The sequence below is a fragment of the Penicillium griseofulvum genome (genome assembly GCF_001561935.1).
Source record: "Penicillium griseofulvum strain PG3 chromosome Unknown contig_6, whole genome shotgun sequence".
Taxonomy (NCBI): domain Eukaryota; kingdom Fungi; phylum Ascomycota; class Eurotiomycetes; order Eurotiales; family Aspergillaceae; genus Penicillium; species Penicillium griseofulvum.
In genome coordinates, this window is record NW_024467419.1 from 626,491 (window position 1) to 643,722 (window position 17,232).

The window sequence follows — 17,232 nt, forward strand, 5'->3', positions numbered from 1 at the left end:
GAGCCACCATGCCACGAAGGCGCTTCGCTGCGGGGCGTCCTAAAAAGGTACGCTCAACAATGCATTCTAGGTTCAGATTGCGACATCGTTCACAAGCCTTGTCTTGGGGTTGCGGAACACCCAAGGGACCGAGATCATCCCGGTTCTGCATGATGCATTTAATCTTTCTTGAGCGACAGCCGCGACATATTGTGCGGGCATATCTCCCCCTTGGACCTCTCTCGGCTTTTTGATTTTGCATTTCTTAATAAAAGAAAGAGAAGATCCAGTAGTAGTAGGTGGAGTATTTAGTGCACAACTCTCAAGCAACCAGGTTGGTGGTCATAGATACTCGATAACACGGCGTACAACATATATGGATTGGTAGTGTCAAGCTCAGCTCGGTCTTGGCACCACTGCCACCTGGTGTACGACTAGACCCTGTTTGGAAAGCAGATTGACGCCTTACTTGATTAGGATGTAATTCATTTCAAAACCTTGATTTGTGCTAAGATCACCCTCTGCATATTGTACGTGGCATCTATAGAAAGAATTTGCGCGCGACGATCTTTGATTTCCGCAATAATTTGCGCGATGAAATTCGCTGGTTTATGCTATTATTGTAATAGTCATATTAAACCGTGCTTATTAGTGATGGGAGAGCGAGGGCTTACCTCTATGTGTTTTTAGAGCAACTCCAAACTCTCCTTTCCAGGTGTGACACTCTACCCTGGGGCGTTCTGGGTTTCCGAAGTAGTAGTATTGTACCGTATAAATCTCATCTAGATAAGTATCAGTATGGTCTAAGTTTATGAAAGGTTCAGATGCCTCATAGCCCTTGGTCTATGGCGGTGCCTGGAAATTCATAATAAGAGAATGGGCATCACTGATCAAGCTCGCTTGCGTGGAGGTTAGTCTAGCTCAATCGGCAGAAGCACCATACCGGATTTACTATTTGTATCTAGGTCAATGATGAAACGAGCATATGCAATCAAAGTGAGTTTTAGTACGTGTAATTAGACCGGCAAATAAAGCTTGGATCTGTTTTCTCTCAGGTTTCAGTGGATTCTACATATACTACCTGCAAATTCTCGCGCTCCGCCTGGTACAATAGTGAGAGTCACTTACATCTTCCCATTTAGGTGTTGACTATATATAATAAATTCAGTGCTCTGGATATTACAGGAAACGGTCTTGGACCTTATCGTCCAATGGGAAATATTGGATATCGATCAGGTTGTCGGTTTCCTTGCGGCATTAGAAAATCTGTATAATATTTGGTCTCTTGCTCTGGTTGGGGGCCTAAGAAAATATAGATCTGACATGCTAACGGTTGCTTGAACTTATGACCCAGCTTTCTGGGACCTTGAGGAGAAATGCTTGGAACTTAGATATTTTCCTTCGAGGGATTCGGATTCCATATATATACTTTGACACTTAGCATTATTAGTCACAGTTCTCGCAAAAGGGCACTAACACTTAAGCTCCTAGGATTGATATCATTAACATTGCGATGGCACGAAAGGTCTGGGCTCCTAGGAAGTCCTCTCGGACTTCAGTTAGAATGAGATATTTTCGGATGAATGGGGTTATGCGCATAAATGATGAGTCATCTACATGTAGCACCGGAGCCCAGGAAAGCCGTCATTGATGGTTTGATGGAAAGCCAAAAAAAAACAAAGGGGGAAACTCACCGATTGTTCACAATCTCCTCTCGAACACCAAACCAAAGAACTTGAAAAATAATCGCGACACAACAATCGAATCGTCTCCAACGGTTGACCATCCCATCTCCCTGACGTCAGTCATTTCGGTGATCAACGGAGTCCTGCCGCATGCCCTTGAGGAACCACTAGCTCCGACAGCCCCTCGCTCGTCGAAGCCACCGAAATACAGAGTGCGGAGACCACATATAAGATAGAGTTATGTCTCTAACGGCATCAGCGACCTCCGCTGTGTTGACCTTGCTTGCCGACAACCCCGATGGAGGAAGCAGGAGGCGGTGGGAAGATCAGTTGAGAGAGCAGCGCGATCTGTACACGCAGTTTGTGATTAGCTCTGCCCTGGGTCTCAGCGCCTTTTTAACATTTTGTGTACGTATTTCTTTCATTATAAGATAAGAGTTCCGGTCGCTTACTCTTTCACCTCTAGATCTTACGACCAAAATGGACCGAGTTGTATGCCGCGCGACGACGGCAAAGAAATGCTGCTTCGCGGTTACCTGAGCTTCCGGACACCCTTTTCGGTTGGATACCCGTTCTTCATCGGATTACAGAAGAGGAAGTGTTGCAGTCTGCTGGCCTGGATGCATATGTGGTATGTTCCAATGCTTTGGCTTCTCTATGAGACCATGGACCCTTGCTAACTTGGTTCCCTTGGTAGTTCTTGTCTTTCTTCAAGTTTGCGATCCGATTCCTCTTGGCTGTCTTTATCTTCGCTGTGGCCATCATCCTCCCTATGCACTACAAATACACCGGCCAATACGGAGTTCCTGGCTGGGATCATATCCCCGAAAATAAGACTATGACCCCAATTGGTGGAATTGAAAAGGAAAAGCCAGTTACAGACCCTACCTATCTGTGGATATACGTGTTGTTCGCATATGTCTTCAGTGGCTTGGCTATCTATATGCTTCTTGACGAGACAAAAGTAATCATCCGCACCCGGCAAACATATCTCGGGAATCAGACCAGCACCACTGATCGCACCATTCGCCTGTCCGGTATCCCACAGGACTTGGGGACCGAAGACAAGATCAAGGAATTTGTGGAAGGCCTCCGAGTCGGCAAAGTTGAGAGTATCACGATATGCCGGAAGTGGCGCGAACTAGACGAATTGATCGACGAGAGAATGAAAGTCATCCGTGAGCTTGAGAGAGCATGGACAAAACATCTGGGATACAAGCGGCCCAAGGACGATGGGAATACGTTGCCCCTGACCAACCAACCACCCCGTGATGAAGACGATGAACGGTCCGGTCTCCTGTCCGGACACGAGACCAACCATGTCTCGGGCTATTCAAATGAAAGACCCAAAGTTCGTATTTGGTATGGTCCATTCAAACTTCATTTCCGGATGATCGATGCAATCGATTACTATGAGGAAAAACTCCGCAAGATTGACGAGCATATCCAAGATGCCCGAGAGAAAGAATATCTTACTACCGAGATTGCTTTCGTGACTATGGAGTCTATCGCCGCATCTCAAATGCTTGTTCAAGCGATCCTTGATCCACACCCAATGCAAATGTTCGCTCGACTTGCACCGGCGCCGGCAGATGTTATTTGGAAAAATACGTACTTGTCTCGTACTCGACGAATGTTTCAGTCATGGTCCATCACCATCGTCATTGGGTTCCTCACCGTGTTTTGGTCTGTGCTCTTGGTTCCTATTGCCTCATTACTGGAGCTGGAAACCCTTCATAAGATTGTCCCCCAGTTGGCAGAGTTCCTCCAGGAACATCCAATCATCAAGTCCTTGGTTCAAACGGGTTTACCTACCCTCGCATTCTCGCTATTGACAGTAGCTGTGCCTTATGTGTACGAGTGTAAGTTTTTCCATTGGACATTCCCTTTCATGTAGTTGCTCAAATCGCTGATCATGTTGCAGGGCTCTCGAACAACCAAGGAATGGTGTCACGTGGTGATGTTGAGTTGTCCATTATCTCCAAGAACTTCTTCTTCTCGTTCTTCAATTTGTTCCTTCTATTCACTGTGTTTGGAACAGCGAGTGGTTTCTATGGGTTCTGGGAGAACCTTCGGGATGCATTCAAAGATTCTACAACGATCGCCTTCGCACTGGCCAAGTCGCTCGAGGGCCTGGCTCCATTCTACATCAACCTGTTGATTCTTCAGGGTCTGGGCCTTTTCCCCTTCCGACTCCTCGAATTCGGTAGCGTCGCATTATACCCCTTCCACTTCCTCTCAGCCCGCACGCCACGCGAATATGCGGAGCTATCAACTCCTCCCAAGTTCAGCTACGGTTTCTCCATTCCGCAAACTATCCTGATATTAGTTATTTGCGTGGTTTACAGTGTGTTCCCAAGCTCGTGGCTGATCTGTCTATTCGGCCTGATCTACTTCACAGTCGGCAAATTTATCTACAAGTACCAGCTGTTGTATGCTATGGATCACCAGCAACATTCCACTGGCCGTGCATGGCCAATGATTTGCAACCGCGTGTTCGTGGGGCTGGTGGTTCATCAGCTAGCCATGATTGGCGTTCTCGCTCTGCGTCGGGCCATAACCCGGTCGCTCCTCCTGGTGCCACTTCTAGGCTTCACCGTTTGGTTTTCATACTGGTTTGGCCGTACATACGAGCCCTTGATGAAATTTATCGCCCTCAAGAGTATCAATCGAGACCAGCCGGGCGGTGGCGACATTTCCCCGTCGCCTTCATCGACCCTCTCACCGCCATCAGGCCTGGATCGCGATAGCCTTCCGATCCGCATTGGCGGACAGGACCTCGAATTGCGGCTGAAGAAGTATGTCAACCCGAGCTTGATTGTTCCGCTGCATGATGCCTGGCTTCCCGGTCGCAGCACCGCTCGAGGCAATGGAAATGGCGCGTCTGCCTTTGAGGCTCATCAAACACCGAACGTTTAGGTTCACCTGTCTACCTCTACCCCTGTGTCATTTGTTTATACACTCTTTTTTCTGCACATGTCATTGATCCATCATGTTTTACGACCTTGATACCTCGCATTTCACTATCTTTTTCTGATATGTTTTCATGTTTATGATATCCTTGCGTGACATGTTTTCTCTCCTTTTCTCGGGCTCGTCTCGCTTATCCTTCGTTATTCCCTAGTTGAAGTTTGTTTTTTTGCTTTTCCAATCCTTCTGTTTCAGTGTTGATGTCAAAGTCGAATATAGAGTTTGTATGATACTGGCGATCCCCAAATTCCGTCACTTTCTAATGGCATAGTCTATCCAGCGGTATGAGCGGCTGCCTTTCAAATACAAGCGAGGCACATCTCGTATCTAAGATTCCTCGGTCAAGGCATCAGGTTCGCTTAGGTTTACTCTTTTCCAACATTCCTCAGATCCAAAATCTGCCGGAAAACGTGGCAAGTGTCTGGGCAGAAAGTCAATACATGGTCTCACCGGGGAAAGCCGAAACTTCATGTTTCTCGTGTTTCCTAGTGAATCCAGAAGTATTTGTCCTGTTGTATGTAAATTAGTAGAAAATAGTGAAAGAAAATGTGTTTCGAAAGGATCGACTTCAATGGGGGTGGTCTGTGGCATCATTCTGCTAGGGGGTTCACAACACAGTTTATGCCCAACACAGCATCCATCCAATAACCCTTTGAAAGCGAAGATTCGTAAATCGGTTCGATCTAACCGCGGACATACTTGGACACATACGGAATCACCGGCTTCTGGAATCCCTAGGGTCCACATGGTCGCACATTCCTAAGCAGTGGGGGATGACACAGTTGTCTCTCTTGCGGTGAGGAGATGAAACAGTAAGAAAAGAACAGAGACAAAACAACCCATCCTTGGGCACTGAGGAATGTGGGATGTGTCGAACTAAATACTAATTGTTGAAGGTAGTGGTCTATTATGATCATCCCACGATTCAAGACATCTATGCATGTAATCGGTGAGGTTGCCAAGCCACTGCATTGGGGGCGCATTCTTTAAATTTTTCACTTTTTCCATGGAATATGTGTAGATTGATAGAAGGCGGCCTTTCTAATTGCTACGGTTGGATGAAATTGAAAGTGAAACATCAAGTTAAGCTAACGTTGACCCAGGAAGAGTCATGAGCCTATCTGGGCAAACCCTAAAACTCCCATGCATTTACTACTCTTGTCTCTCGCCACTTTGGATATATCCTCTCCCTTTCTACTTTATTTTCCTTTTTTTTTTATCGTAATTGTGAGAACTAGAAATGGCGAGGTGCAGTTAATTAAAGCCCTTGCCTCGCCCTCGAATCTTCGGGTTTCATTTCATCGTATCAGATCCCCCCCACTGCACCGCATTCAGAAGTGTGCTCGATACAACCTTACACTTAGCACATACTCGCTTCAATTGGTATGAATAAACTTTTTTTTTAAAAGTGAGTGAACTTACTTTAAAATCGGAAGTTCGGAAGAAATTGCAGCCCTGGAGATCAATAGGCTTACCGGTGTTCTTAGACAATTCATCCGCAGGACGCTTGCTGTATACACTTGTGAGAGACATTTTCACTCGGCTCTCTGCGTCACTCAATTGTGCATTGAATGCGACTTGGTGTGTGTTCAATTATTGAAGAACTTTTGTTCTGGATGCCAATTGAATTGCTGTCATATTCACATCCAATTCCAACATTCGATTTCCAAGCAATGTTCTGGAATTGATTTGAGATCCAGTAGTGAATATTACATCGCTCCCTGGAAGGCTGTATCATCATGCCTGCAGTGCGGTCTTTGAGTCAAGATGATGTTCGTCAGATGCCCAATGCATCCATCATGCACACCAAACGAAGCTCAACGAGGTCAATACCCTCAGTTTCGGCTAAGTCCGGGGCAGGATACATATCACAGAGTCGCTATCTCTCAAAATGCAATCCGAAGAGCTCATCCCCTTCCGCTGCAAATATGGCACCGGCAGAGATCCTACTGGAGATTTTCTCCATGCTGACACCGCGGGACTTCGACAACGCCCGGCGGACATGCTCACAGTGGATGCGGACTAGCTTAAATCACAAGCTGCTGGAGGATATGCTGAAAAGAGCAGGGTGGTGGGATGCATGGCTGCAAGACCGCAAAACGCCACGCACCTCCCGGTTAGATGAGAGCGAGGTTTGGAGAATGAGCTGCCGCTTTGCAACAGAATGTCTCCTTTCGGGGCGAAGATTGAATGTCGAGAAACCAGGATTCTTGACTACCGCTGTGGTGGACTTTTCAAACCTGTCTGGTTCAGGAAGAAAATCTCGCACTCGATTTCAGCCGGTTTTGCAGACCGAAGATAAAGGGCCGTCAACTTTCAGCATTAGCGCTTGCAGCAACTACCTGCTTGTGACGACAGGCTGCATAATTTATATTTATTCCCTTTTGGGTCGAAAGTCTAGACAGATATCTGTATCCGACTTCAACAACCTTGACTTGGCCCTGGTCTCACGCATCTCATGTCCGTTCGATATTGTTTCTGCTACCATCGACACCAGCAAGCCTCAATTTACCATCGCTGCATTGCTTTGCAACCGTGTTGGCATGATTTGTAACTTGGATATGGCTTGGGCCAAAGTTCCAATCAAGGGATCTCATTCGAGCAAAATGGCTACCTCATCCCGCCACTTCTTCTACAACGTCTGCACGGTAGACAACCCACCCCGAACAGTTGCTCTCTGTCCCGGCCGGCCAGTCGTCGCCTTTGGCTGCGCCGCAGGCATCGAAATCCACAGTGTAAACGAAACAAAGCGCAGCGAACAACGCAGATACTTCACCGTCCCCCAATCCTCCGAAATCCTTCATTTCCTCCCAAGTAGACCAGAAACACCAAGTGAACTACGTCTCATTTCCTCGCTCTCTGGACCAGGCGTCCACAAATGCAAATGTCCCCCTTCGCCCTCCCCTTCGTCTTCATCCTCAGCATCATCACCAAAACTTGACTCAAAAAGCAACCAATTCCATTTCCTCGCAGACATCCAGTCCTTCAACCGCCGCCGCATCCCCCATGCCCCATCTCGCAGCTTCATCCGCGCAACACACTGTCACCACTATCGTGCCGTTCCCATTAACGACGGTTTCCACATCATATTCATTGAGCCACGCACAAGCCTACTATGCATCGGCACCGACGCTCCAATCGGCGGGCCAACAAGCCTAACCCGGGCATTTGTCTGTGTTCCACCGTCTTTCTCAAATACCCAAAACCGACAGATCAAGACACCACCCCCGTCTCCATCCCCTTCGCATACAACTGCCCCTCCAAAAGACCTCCCAATCCCAACGACTTTCGCCGCAGGCTCTGATCTCCGCTGGGGCCTCCGTATTGTCGCAGCCTATGGCGACCGCCTCGTGCTGTACTCTATTCCCTTGGACATATTTAACATGATCCGCAAAGAGCGTGAAAGCCAAGGGGACGGTGTAATGGGTGACAGCGATCTCGGGCCTGACTGGTACGTTGACTCGGAGCGAACTCGCAAACAGCGAGAGAGTCTGGTGCAGAACCAGAATGGGGACTGGGAGTTCGTTTTGTCTGTCTCCTATCGGCCTACTGCTATGATGTGGCCGTTTAAGATCTACGGCAAGGAGATTGGGACTGTTAAGGGGATTGTAGAGCTTGCTGTGCAGTCCTCCCAGGGTGGAGCTAGGATTTGGGCTTTTGGAGAGGATGGCAAAGGCACGGTTATGGATGTTGATATTGGTGATGTTCCTACTCGGTCTATTGGTGTTTGTTCTGATGGGCGATTGGAAGATCGTGGTATCGTTCAGAAGACAAGTTCAAGGAAACGGAAGTTCGAGGAAGTGAGTGAGTTTGTGGGTTATGGTGCTGGTCACTATGGGATGAAGTGTGCTGGTCACGATATACAGTCTGTTCGACGATCATCTTTTGCAGCTTGTATTATAGATTTTAATGTTCCTTTGTATTAATATAATGATGTGAAACATACTATCAGATGTTGAGGCTTCCGTTTTGGTTTTGGCTTCTTTCTCGTCTTGTCTCTCTTCCTTCTCTCTTCCTTTTCTCTTCCTTTTCTCTTCCTTTTCTCTTCTTCCTGATTCTTCACGTTTCATCTTCCTTTTTCTTTCTCTTCTATCTCTCTCTTATCCATCCCTTTCCTCTGCTTTTTCTTTCAATCTCATCTCACTTTCAAGATCTCTTGGAAGACTTTGTGAATTCCACGTGGTTTAGCATAGTAATTTGACCACTATGGATTGTACTGTCAATTATACTGACTCTTACTTAGTTCACCTGTGCCAAATTCGAGGTCTACAATGGCTTCAACTCCCCTCGCGAGCCTGCCTCGCGACTGTTGGCTACAGGTGATAGAGTATCTGCCAAAACATGATTTGGATAGCCTGTCACGAGTTTCTCGCGACATTCGCGCCTCAGTCGAACCGAACCTTTCCTCTACCAATCAATCCACTGGGACTGGGAACATCCCCAGGTCCATAGAATCCTGTGCCTCCTCCGGAATATCTCCGAGCGACCAGAGTTGACTGACCACATCCGTCATGTCAGTTTCGTATGGTGGAACGTGGACCCCTTCCAAACAAACATCATCATACCCAAAGGAAACATTGACTGGGCCAAGGAAATGCTACAATTTCGGCCTACTCTGAGATGGGCCCGGAGGATAGTTCGAGACGCGAAATTCCCGCCCAATCTCAACGCCAAATGGATGGCACGAGTGTCTCATGGGGACGCCTATGTCTATGTCACACTGCTAGTCTCTCAGCTTCATAACCTTCGCAGCCTTCGACTGGATTTTTCATTCTTGCTCGAAGGTGGCTTCCCTGGGGACATGTTGCATCAATCTCTCTTCGGAAATCCAACCCCCGGCGTGTTGACTCGATTCTCGAAATTAGAAATGGTCGACTACGGAAGCAATTTGCCTATCACAGAATTCTACGACACCGACTATCCCGACGAAAGCCGTCAATTCATCCCCTGGTTCCACCTTCCTTCATTGAAGACTCTCGAGATATGGCTCCTGAGTTTGGATGGAATCACTGTCTTCCCTGAGCAGATTCCGGAAAGATCCTGGACATTGCCAAACCTGCGCACTCTTGTTCTTGCCAGGACAGGTGTCCCGCCCGATGAACTCGCCACACTGCTGTGCCAACTTCCATATCTGGAGTCCTTACACGTGGGCATGACCCTCAAATGCCTCCCAGCAGTCGACTTCCTCAAGCTGCCTGAGTGCTTTCTTCGTTCCTTGGAAACTTCAAGCCAAGCCATCAAAAACCTTTCTATCAGCCTGGAGCTTCTCCCATGTTGTGCAGAAAATTTCGTTCTAGAAGATTGGTTGGACGAACCTGCTAAGTCTTTTCGTGGCATGTTGAACAAGTTTCCTCAACTGAAAACGGCATCCATGCCGCTCTACTTGCTTATTGGTTGGGGTCCAACGGCCTACGAGCTTCGGGATGTACTGCCACCAAGTATCGAAGCCCTTCACATTAGACCTGATCTCTGGCCAACCACATCTCTCATCGAGTTCGAAATGGCAACACTTGAGGCGTTAAAGTCATTGATGAGGGACAAAGAGCGCGGCTCCCATCCTCTTCTCAGAACCTTTTCCATCAATGGATGGCATGATCGGTCTGAGCAGGAACTCCTTGCTCTAGGCATCCAGGTCAATATTGGCTACTTGATTCAGCGGCAAGCCATGCAGCTACACTGTCTCAGGAGAGGGTACAATCTTTTTTCTCGATATGAAAGCTGCGCACCTGGCTTGATGTTGAGGCGTGCGATCTTGGTTAACCAAGACGTCTACTGGTTCCCTTGGCCATTCGCTAGGGTAGATGAGCTCCCATCAAGCATGTCTCGATGGGAGATATGGAAACGTGACCAAGATCATGCTGATCAGATGGGTCCATGAGTCCGAGTCTATCCAACTAATAGCAGCATGAAATTTGTACGAATAAACTTGTCAAAATATTCCCATAGCAAATACGAGTATTTCCCCTAAAAATCTAAGATATAAGCATTTTAAGCTAAGTCGGCTTTAACTATTGCCGTGGACCCTGATGACGGCACAGGGTTAGTGGCCCCATATCTCCACTTTATATGCCGAAACCCTATGAAGTGGAACGTCGCTATAGCAGCCCTAAGTTGAAACATCTTGAGAAAATCATTGAACTTTTGATTCATTTTGACACGCTTAATAAATGCCCCGTGATAATTTAACTTGAATATCCAAACACTGCTTATTTTGTTTCGGATTTCTCGCGACGAGTGCGAACACCTTGAGCCAGAGTCTCCAATACTGACTCGGTATCCTCCCAGTTGATGCAAGCATCTGTGATACTGACACCGTACTTGAGACCGGCCTTGCCCTCTGCAGGGACCTTCTGGTTGCCTAGTACAAGTTAGTATAAACTTTTTATACATAGTAAAATCTCCATAAGACTCACCCTCATTGATGTTGCTCTCAATCATAACACCCATAATAGCATCCTCACCAGCAGCGAGCTGCTCAGCAAGCACAGCAGCGACCTTGGGCTGGTTCTTGTGGTTCTTCTCGGAGTTACCGTGGCTGCAGTCAACCATAAGACGGGGACGCATGCCCTTAGCAGTAAGCTTAGTCTTAGCCTCAGCGATGCTAGCAGCATCGTAGTTGGGGCCCTTCTTTCCTCCGCGAAGGATAACGAAGCAATCAGGGTTACCAACGGTTCCAACAATGGAGACAACACCTGGCTTTGTGACGGACAGGAAGTGGTGAGGGTGCTTGACGGAGCCGATAGCATCGACAGCGACATCGAGCGAGCCGTCTGTTCCGTTCTTGAATCCGACGGGGAAAGACAGACCGGATGAAAGCTCACGGTGGACCTGGGACTCAGTGGTGCGAGCACCAACAGCACCGACGGACAGACAGTCGGCCAAGAACTGGGGGGAGATTGTGTCGAGCATCTCACTTGCGATGGGCATGCCCTTGTTGGTCAGGTCAACGAACAGCTGGCGCGATACACGGAGACCCTTGTTGATCTTGAAGCTGTTGTCGATATCGGGGTCGTTGATCAGACCCTTCCAGCCGACGGTTGTGCGTGGCTTCTCGAGGTACGAGCGCATAACGATGAGTAGGTCGTCGGCGTACTTGGCCTTCATCTTCATTAAGCGATCGCAGTATTCGAGGGCCATTTCCGGGTCGTGGATGGAGCAGGGTCCGATCACTACCATCAGGCGCTGGCGCTTATCTGTGCCATGGACAATTGCGACGGCTTCATTGCGTCCGTCGAGTACTGTCTTTCGTGAAGTCTCGGTCAATGCGATCTCATGTTGGAGGAGATTGGGAGGAGTGAGAGGGTTGTAGCCGAGAACTAAAGCTGTTTAGAGACCAATTCCTAGTTTTTTTTGGAACAAAATTGGTAGACATACTGCGGGAGTCTTCCAAATGGTTGTGGTTGCCCACATTAGGGTTATCAATGAAGAACTGTAGAATTGGCGACGTCAGAGTGAAATTTAAAAAAATTCAAGGAGGGGTTGACTCACCGACATCGGAGTAGAGGGGTAGAGAGGGAATAGAGGGAAGAGGGCAGTTGTTCAAGTGTAATTGGGAGGAATTGAGGTAATTGCAATGAATATAAGAGTAAGTGAATAGAAGAGTAGTTAAAATAAAAAAATAAATAAGAAACAGGGCTTGTATGAGTCAAAAGCTCAAGAGGAACAATTTCCACGTGATTCTCGGTGACCGGCGCTGGAGTTCCAATCACGGCGATCCCATTAAAAAAAATAGATGAATTGTGGGCTATAAAATATATTCTATATTATGATGGTATTCATATAACAATCCTGATTATTGTGTTACCCTTGAAAGAATATATGTAGCCCATGATGTCGTCTTCTCTTTCACATTGGCCCTTGTTGTACCCGACGGTCGAGCTCCTGTAGTCCACGAACCAGGTCTTGACATATATCTGCATGCTGTTCCTTGACAGCTTGCATTTGCTGCTGATATAACTGCATTCGTGCTTCTTGTGCCTGGAATAGGTCATCAAGGATCCGACTGCACCCCTCTCGGTAGATCTCCAGAACTCGACTGATCGTGGCCTTTTCTGCCGCCAGCTGAGTAGACAAATGCTAAATCCTGTTAACACGCTCCCAGTCACACACAAGAAGTTTCGACTAACCGAGTTGGTTTGTTGAAGCAGGTGGTGTGCGTCCTTTTGCGCTACTTGCAAATTTGATATCCATTCCATGTCGTCATGATCGCCCGTCGTAGAGGATTGGTGCGATTTAGAGGGTGGCTGCGTTGATCCCGAAATATCTGTTCGGAAAGATTGGTCAAGCCCATGATTCTTTGAAGGAGCGCAACCTAATGCTCTCTCGTCGATCGTTCTCTGTGAAGAACTTGGTCTAGTCGTTGATGCTTTGTCGGAGTTGGCCCCATCAGCAGTATCCCCCGGAGACAACGATGGCTGATGCTTTTGACCCGGATGTGGCGGCCACAGGTTGCCTCCCGTCAGGTTTTCCATTTGGATCCCGTATTCCAAGAACATGTCTCTTGCGAACCTGGTACACATGTACCCCTCACTTTTAGGCCCGGTCCAGAACTCTCGTTCGCTTTCACTTATGCTAGTTTCAGTATCACTAGTTGTCTCTTCGTGGCCCTTTTCGCCATCCAGGTCAAACTGAGGTGCAATCATGCTCTTTACTGATTGGGGCATGAGTCGAGGAATACCGTTTCTGTCGACAATGCTAGTCTTTGGGACTGATTTTGGGGGCTGGGAGGATTCGGAATTCAGTTCCATTGGGGATACATTGGTGAGAAGAGGCTTTTGGGACTCCGGGGTATGGCTAAGCTCGCGTCCCTCGATCTGTCCTGCTGTGGGATCATCGAATTTTCCTGCATTTGAAGTCTCCAACGAGCTACCCGCCTGGCTTTCGCAGATGTTAGAGACGTATGAAGAGGTTGTCGGTGCGGATCTCATGGGTTGCAAGGTTGCAAATCCGGGGATATGTTCCATTTCCATGTGGTAATCAAGAATTGAAGGGCCGTCACCCATCAAGCCGTTGCCGATTTCAAATTCCGAGGAGCTTGTTGGTGTGGACATCCTATCATCGCCCAGAATCTGCCAGAAAGAAGCGTCATCTTCTTGTTCTATCTTCTCTTCCTTCGGCAAAAGTGTTTTGCTAATCAATGCTGGATTGACAGTCTTGAGCTCGGTCTGGCTTTGGTGCATCTCAACTGGAATTGTTCTGTCAAGCACGCTTTCGATCTTTGGAGGCTCCAACACGGTGTAGACCGGCATTTGGTCGGACTGGTGCTTTGAGGGAGATCCTTCTGGTTGTACTGGATCAGAGGAGATGATGAGAGGTGCATTTTGGTCATTGACTGGTTCATTCTGAGCAGGCTCTGCTCCGTGGAGCGCAAGCATCAACTTGTTGCCAACACTTTCTGCTCTACCGCGGTGTTTGCGGTGGCTCTTTTCATGAACCGCCATGGTCTGGATGTTTCGTCCCTTTGGAAGTGCCCTTGCCTCCAGGATGGTGAGCTTTGAAGTAGTCGGTCCTTTGAGATCGACATCGGAACTTGAGGATAATTCGGAGGTCACATTAAAAGCTTTGCCTTTACTTGTTTGTCCATTGGACTGTGCCCGGTGCTCTAAGATGCTGACTTTTGAAGTACGGGATGGCCCTTTGCCATAATCTTCGAAATCCGAGGATGACTCGGTTGTCACCGATGTGCAGCTTTTTATCTCGACGGTCACACCTTCCTTGCTGTTACTTCCATGTTTGTCATGACCATGTTTCGGTGGCGTGGGTTGGTGCGCAGCCTCGGTCACATGTCCATTGCGCTTTGTGGCATAATCTTTGCTTTGCGCATCCAGGGAGCCCATATCAGAAGGTCCATTATTGCCCAGAGGGGCTCCAGGAGGCAAAGTGCTTGCAGTGAGTGTTACCAATGGCAATTGTGGCTCCCTGGTACCGCCGGTAGTGGTCTTCTCTGTGTTCGACTTCCTGCGTTTTGCTGACGTTGTTTGTGGCTTTGACGATGTTGGTCGCTTACTCCTTGTGTTTTTGACAGCTGTCTTCGGTCGGCCTGGGTCTGTATCGGCAACGGAGGTTCCTCCATGGATTCCTTTGTTCTCCGCTATCTCATTAGGTGTAGGACGGAGATCTTCATCCCAGTCCACTTCTTGGGGGTTGGATTTGGGTGGCCTTGGTTTTGTGGGCTTTAATCGAACAATCTTCGACTCCGAGCGCTGGGATTGAAGGGCTTTTGACTTTTGGCGGCCTGGGTCTGTGAGGCCGTATCCCGAAGTCGTTCGGTCATTGACAATCGCCTTATTACCTGTGTCCGGATCAATTGGCGAAGAGGAGGCCCGAGTTTGTTTCATAATTGCTATCGCTGGAATCAGAACATGAAGATGGGATGTAAAAGAAAGTGTACTCTCCAGAGCTACCTGAGGGTGATGAACTAAGCCCAGTCCCAGCATACCCATGTATCACATGATATATCGAGTACAACCTCAATTGTCCTATTAATGTGTACATACTTATCTAGGTAATGGGTATAGGTCGTGGACAAACAACGGTTGATTTGCAAGATCAAGATATCTAGGTATTATTTTGATTTATTTTGATCCTCTTACATTTAGGTGGTTGAAGAGTATATCTCTAATTAAGGATTTATATTAGTGTAGTCTACTGCTGTATAACTAGATCTAGAAATGCTGAGATAATGTAGATCCTGGGGAAGCACAAAGTGTTCTATTTTTATCTCAAGTTGCATGCTTGTCACATATTTGAGATCTGCAAAGCACACCGTTTCCCCATATTCTTTCGTCAGATCAGGTCTAACTACATACATTCCTAACTCGAGATGTCCTTTACAGAATATCGCATCCTCAACGTCCGATCGGCCCGTGCAAGATCCGTGATCCGTGATGTCGATTAATAATCTCATTTTGAGGCTGACAATGCAGGCTGAGAAGGTTTATAAGTAGCCCATCTCACGTCAATACGTCCAATATTGCGTTATAGCTCTTCATAATGACACAAGCGCCAGCCGAAGAGGCATCAGATTCTCAATGGCTAATTAACGCAACCCAGCCTCTACGCTGGCTTCGAGGCGCTCTCCCCACTATTTTTGCCAAGCCTGCAACTGTCGAACCTGAGATCAAACCTATTCCTAGAACGAATATTGAACAACGTCGATCGTCACTCGTCGCCACTTCCCTTGATCAAGATGAGACTCTTCCTGAGAAGATTACCACACAGCAGGAACACGGGATTAGTGTGTCGGAAACCGTCGCCAAGGATGAGACTGTTCTTTACCTCGCATACGGGTCAAACCTAGCTTCCAAGACATTCCGTGGAATGCGCGGCATAACACCACTGTCGCAAATATCTGTACTCGTCCCCGAACTCCGTCTCACCTTCGATCTTCCCGGAGTACCGTACGCAGAGCCCTGTTTCGCAGGCACGCAATACAGAGATATTTCCTCAGCAGACGACGAGACCGAACTCCAAGACGATGAGACGGATGTGTCGGACAATGAGTACCTGTCTGAGAAGGCAGCGCTCATAACTCGGACACGGGAGGTGGAGGTGGTCTCGGATTGTGATAAGCGCCAATGGAGCAAACCTCTAGTCGGAGTCGTCTACGAAGTCACACTCGCCGACTACGCAAAGATTATCGCCACGGAGGGTGGTGGTCGTGGATACCGCGACGGTGTCATCGATTGTCACCCCTTCCCTTCCTCGTACGACCCTTCCGACCCCGTCCCAGATCACCCCAGCACACCGGCTTTCAAGGCACACACCCTGCTCTCGCCAGCTGCGGAAAGTGCCCGCCTCAAATTGAAATCCCAGAAAGGCGATGTCGCGCCGCTGTCCAGTGGTCCAAAGCTGCCGTGGTGGCATACCGTCTGCTTGCATTTCCGGCCGGATCCTTACTACGCTCAGCCCTCTGCCCGCTACCTTGGGCTGCTCAAGTCTGGTGCTGCGGAACATTCTCTGCCTATTTCATATCAAGAATATCTTGCACAGATCAAACCTTATCGTACTACAACTTCGCGCCAGAGTGTCGGGAAGATGATCTTTTTGATTATGTGGGCGCCTTCGTTGATTTTGACTATGTCATTATCTAGAGCATGCGCAGGTCCCGATGGTCGTAGTCCGATATGGCTGGTGACTCTGGCCAATATCATTTCTTCGGGTATGTGGAATAGCTACGATTGGTTCTTTGCTCCTATCTTTGGGGATGGCGAGCGGGCTTTAGATGATACCCGGGCCTGAAGATACTTTGGGGCCATTTTGATATGTTTTATAGCCGTATAAATTCTTGCATGTACATAATTAGAAAACGATCACTGTACACCACTCGTCTCATTGCCAAGCCACAGAACATATACCATATCATCTGATATAGACATGCATATACAGGCATAAGCTGCCAACTCTAGACTCGCATATATATAATGGTCTCATCTGTCATAATCACAAAGGAAATTAAATTCAGATGACTCCTCGAAGCACACAGTTTTCGAAAGGAAATGAAAAAAAGAATATATCTAGGATACAGATACAGGTGTTCGGGGAGCGTTCTAACAAAACACAGACACAGCGACCAATAGATAGACACAAAGATGACGAA

The 17,232-nt window shown here is 47.8% G+C and overlaps 4 protein-coding genes across 4 annotated transcripts; 3 read left to right on the forward strand and 1 right to left on the reverse strand.

The window, feature by feature from the left end:
* Positions 1 to 1,904: 1,904 nt before the first annotated feature.
* Positions 1,905 to 4,583, forward strand: PGRI_073680 (putative DUF221 domain protein; the record flags this gene model as incomplete). Its single annotated transcript, XM_040795082.1, has 4 exons — positions 1,905 to 2,072; positions 2,131 to 2,295; positions 2,362 to 3,526; positions 3,589 to 4,583. 4 exons carry the CDS (start codon positions 1,905 to 1,907, stop codon positions 4,581 to 4,583), a joined length of 2,493 nt encoding a protein of 830 aa, XP_040652759.1.
* A 1,979-nt stretch (positions 4,584 to 6,562) lies between these two features.
* PGRI_073690 (F-box protein) lies at positions 6,563 to 10,512 on the forward strand (the record flags this gene model as incomplete). Its single annotated transcript, XM_040795083.1, has 2 exons — positions 6,563 to 8,434; positions 8,989 to 10,512. 2 exons carry the CDS (start codon positions 6,563 to 6,565, stop codon positions 10,510 to 10,512), a joined length of 3,396 nt encoding a protein of 1,131 aa, XP_040652760.1.
* Positions 10,513 to 10,840: 328 nt separating this feature from the next.
* PGRI_073700 (3-deoxy-7-phosphoheptulonate synthase) lies at positions 10,841 to 14,971 on the reverse strand (the record flags this gene model as incomplete). The annotated part of the gene is made up of 5 exons (XM_040795084.1): positions 10,841 to 10,992; positions 11,048 to 11,950; positions 12,009 to 12,063; positions 12,501 to 12,710; positions 12,761 to 14,971. The coding sequence occupies 5 exons, from the start codon at positions 14,969 to 14,971 to the stop codon at positions 10,841 to 10,843; spliced, it is 3,531 nt and encodes a 1,176-aa protein (XP_040652761.1).
* Positions 14,972 to 15,626: 655 nt separating this feature from the next.
* On the forward strand, positions 15,627 to 16,874 carry PGRI_073710 (uncharacterized protein; the record flags this gene model as incomplete). Its single annotated transcript, XM_040795085.1, has 1 exon — positions 15,627 to 16,874. One exon carries the CDS (start codon positions 15,627 to 15,629, stop codon positions 16,872 to 16,874), a length of 1,248 nt encoding a protein of 415 aa, XP_040652762.1.
* Positions 16,875 to 17,232: the final 358 nt, after the last annotated feature.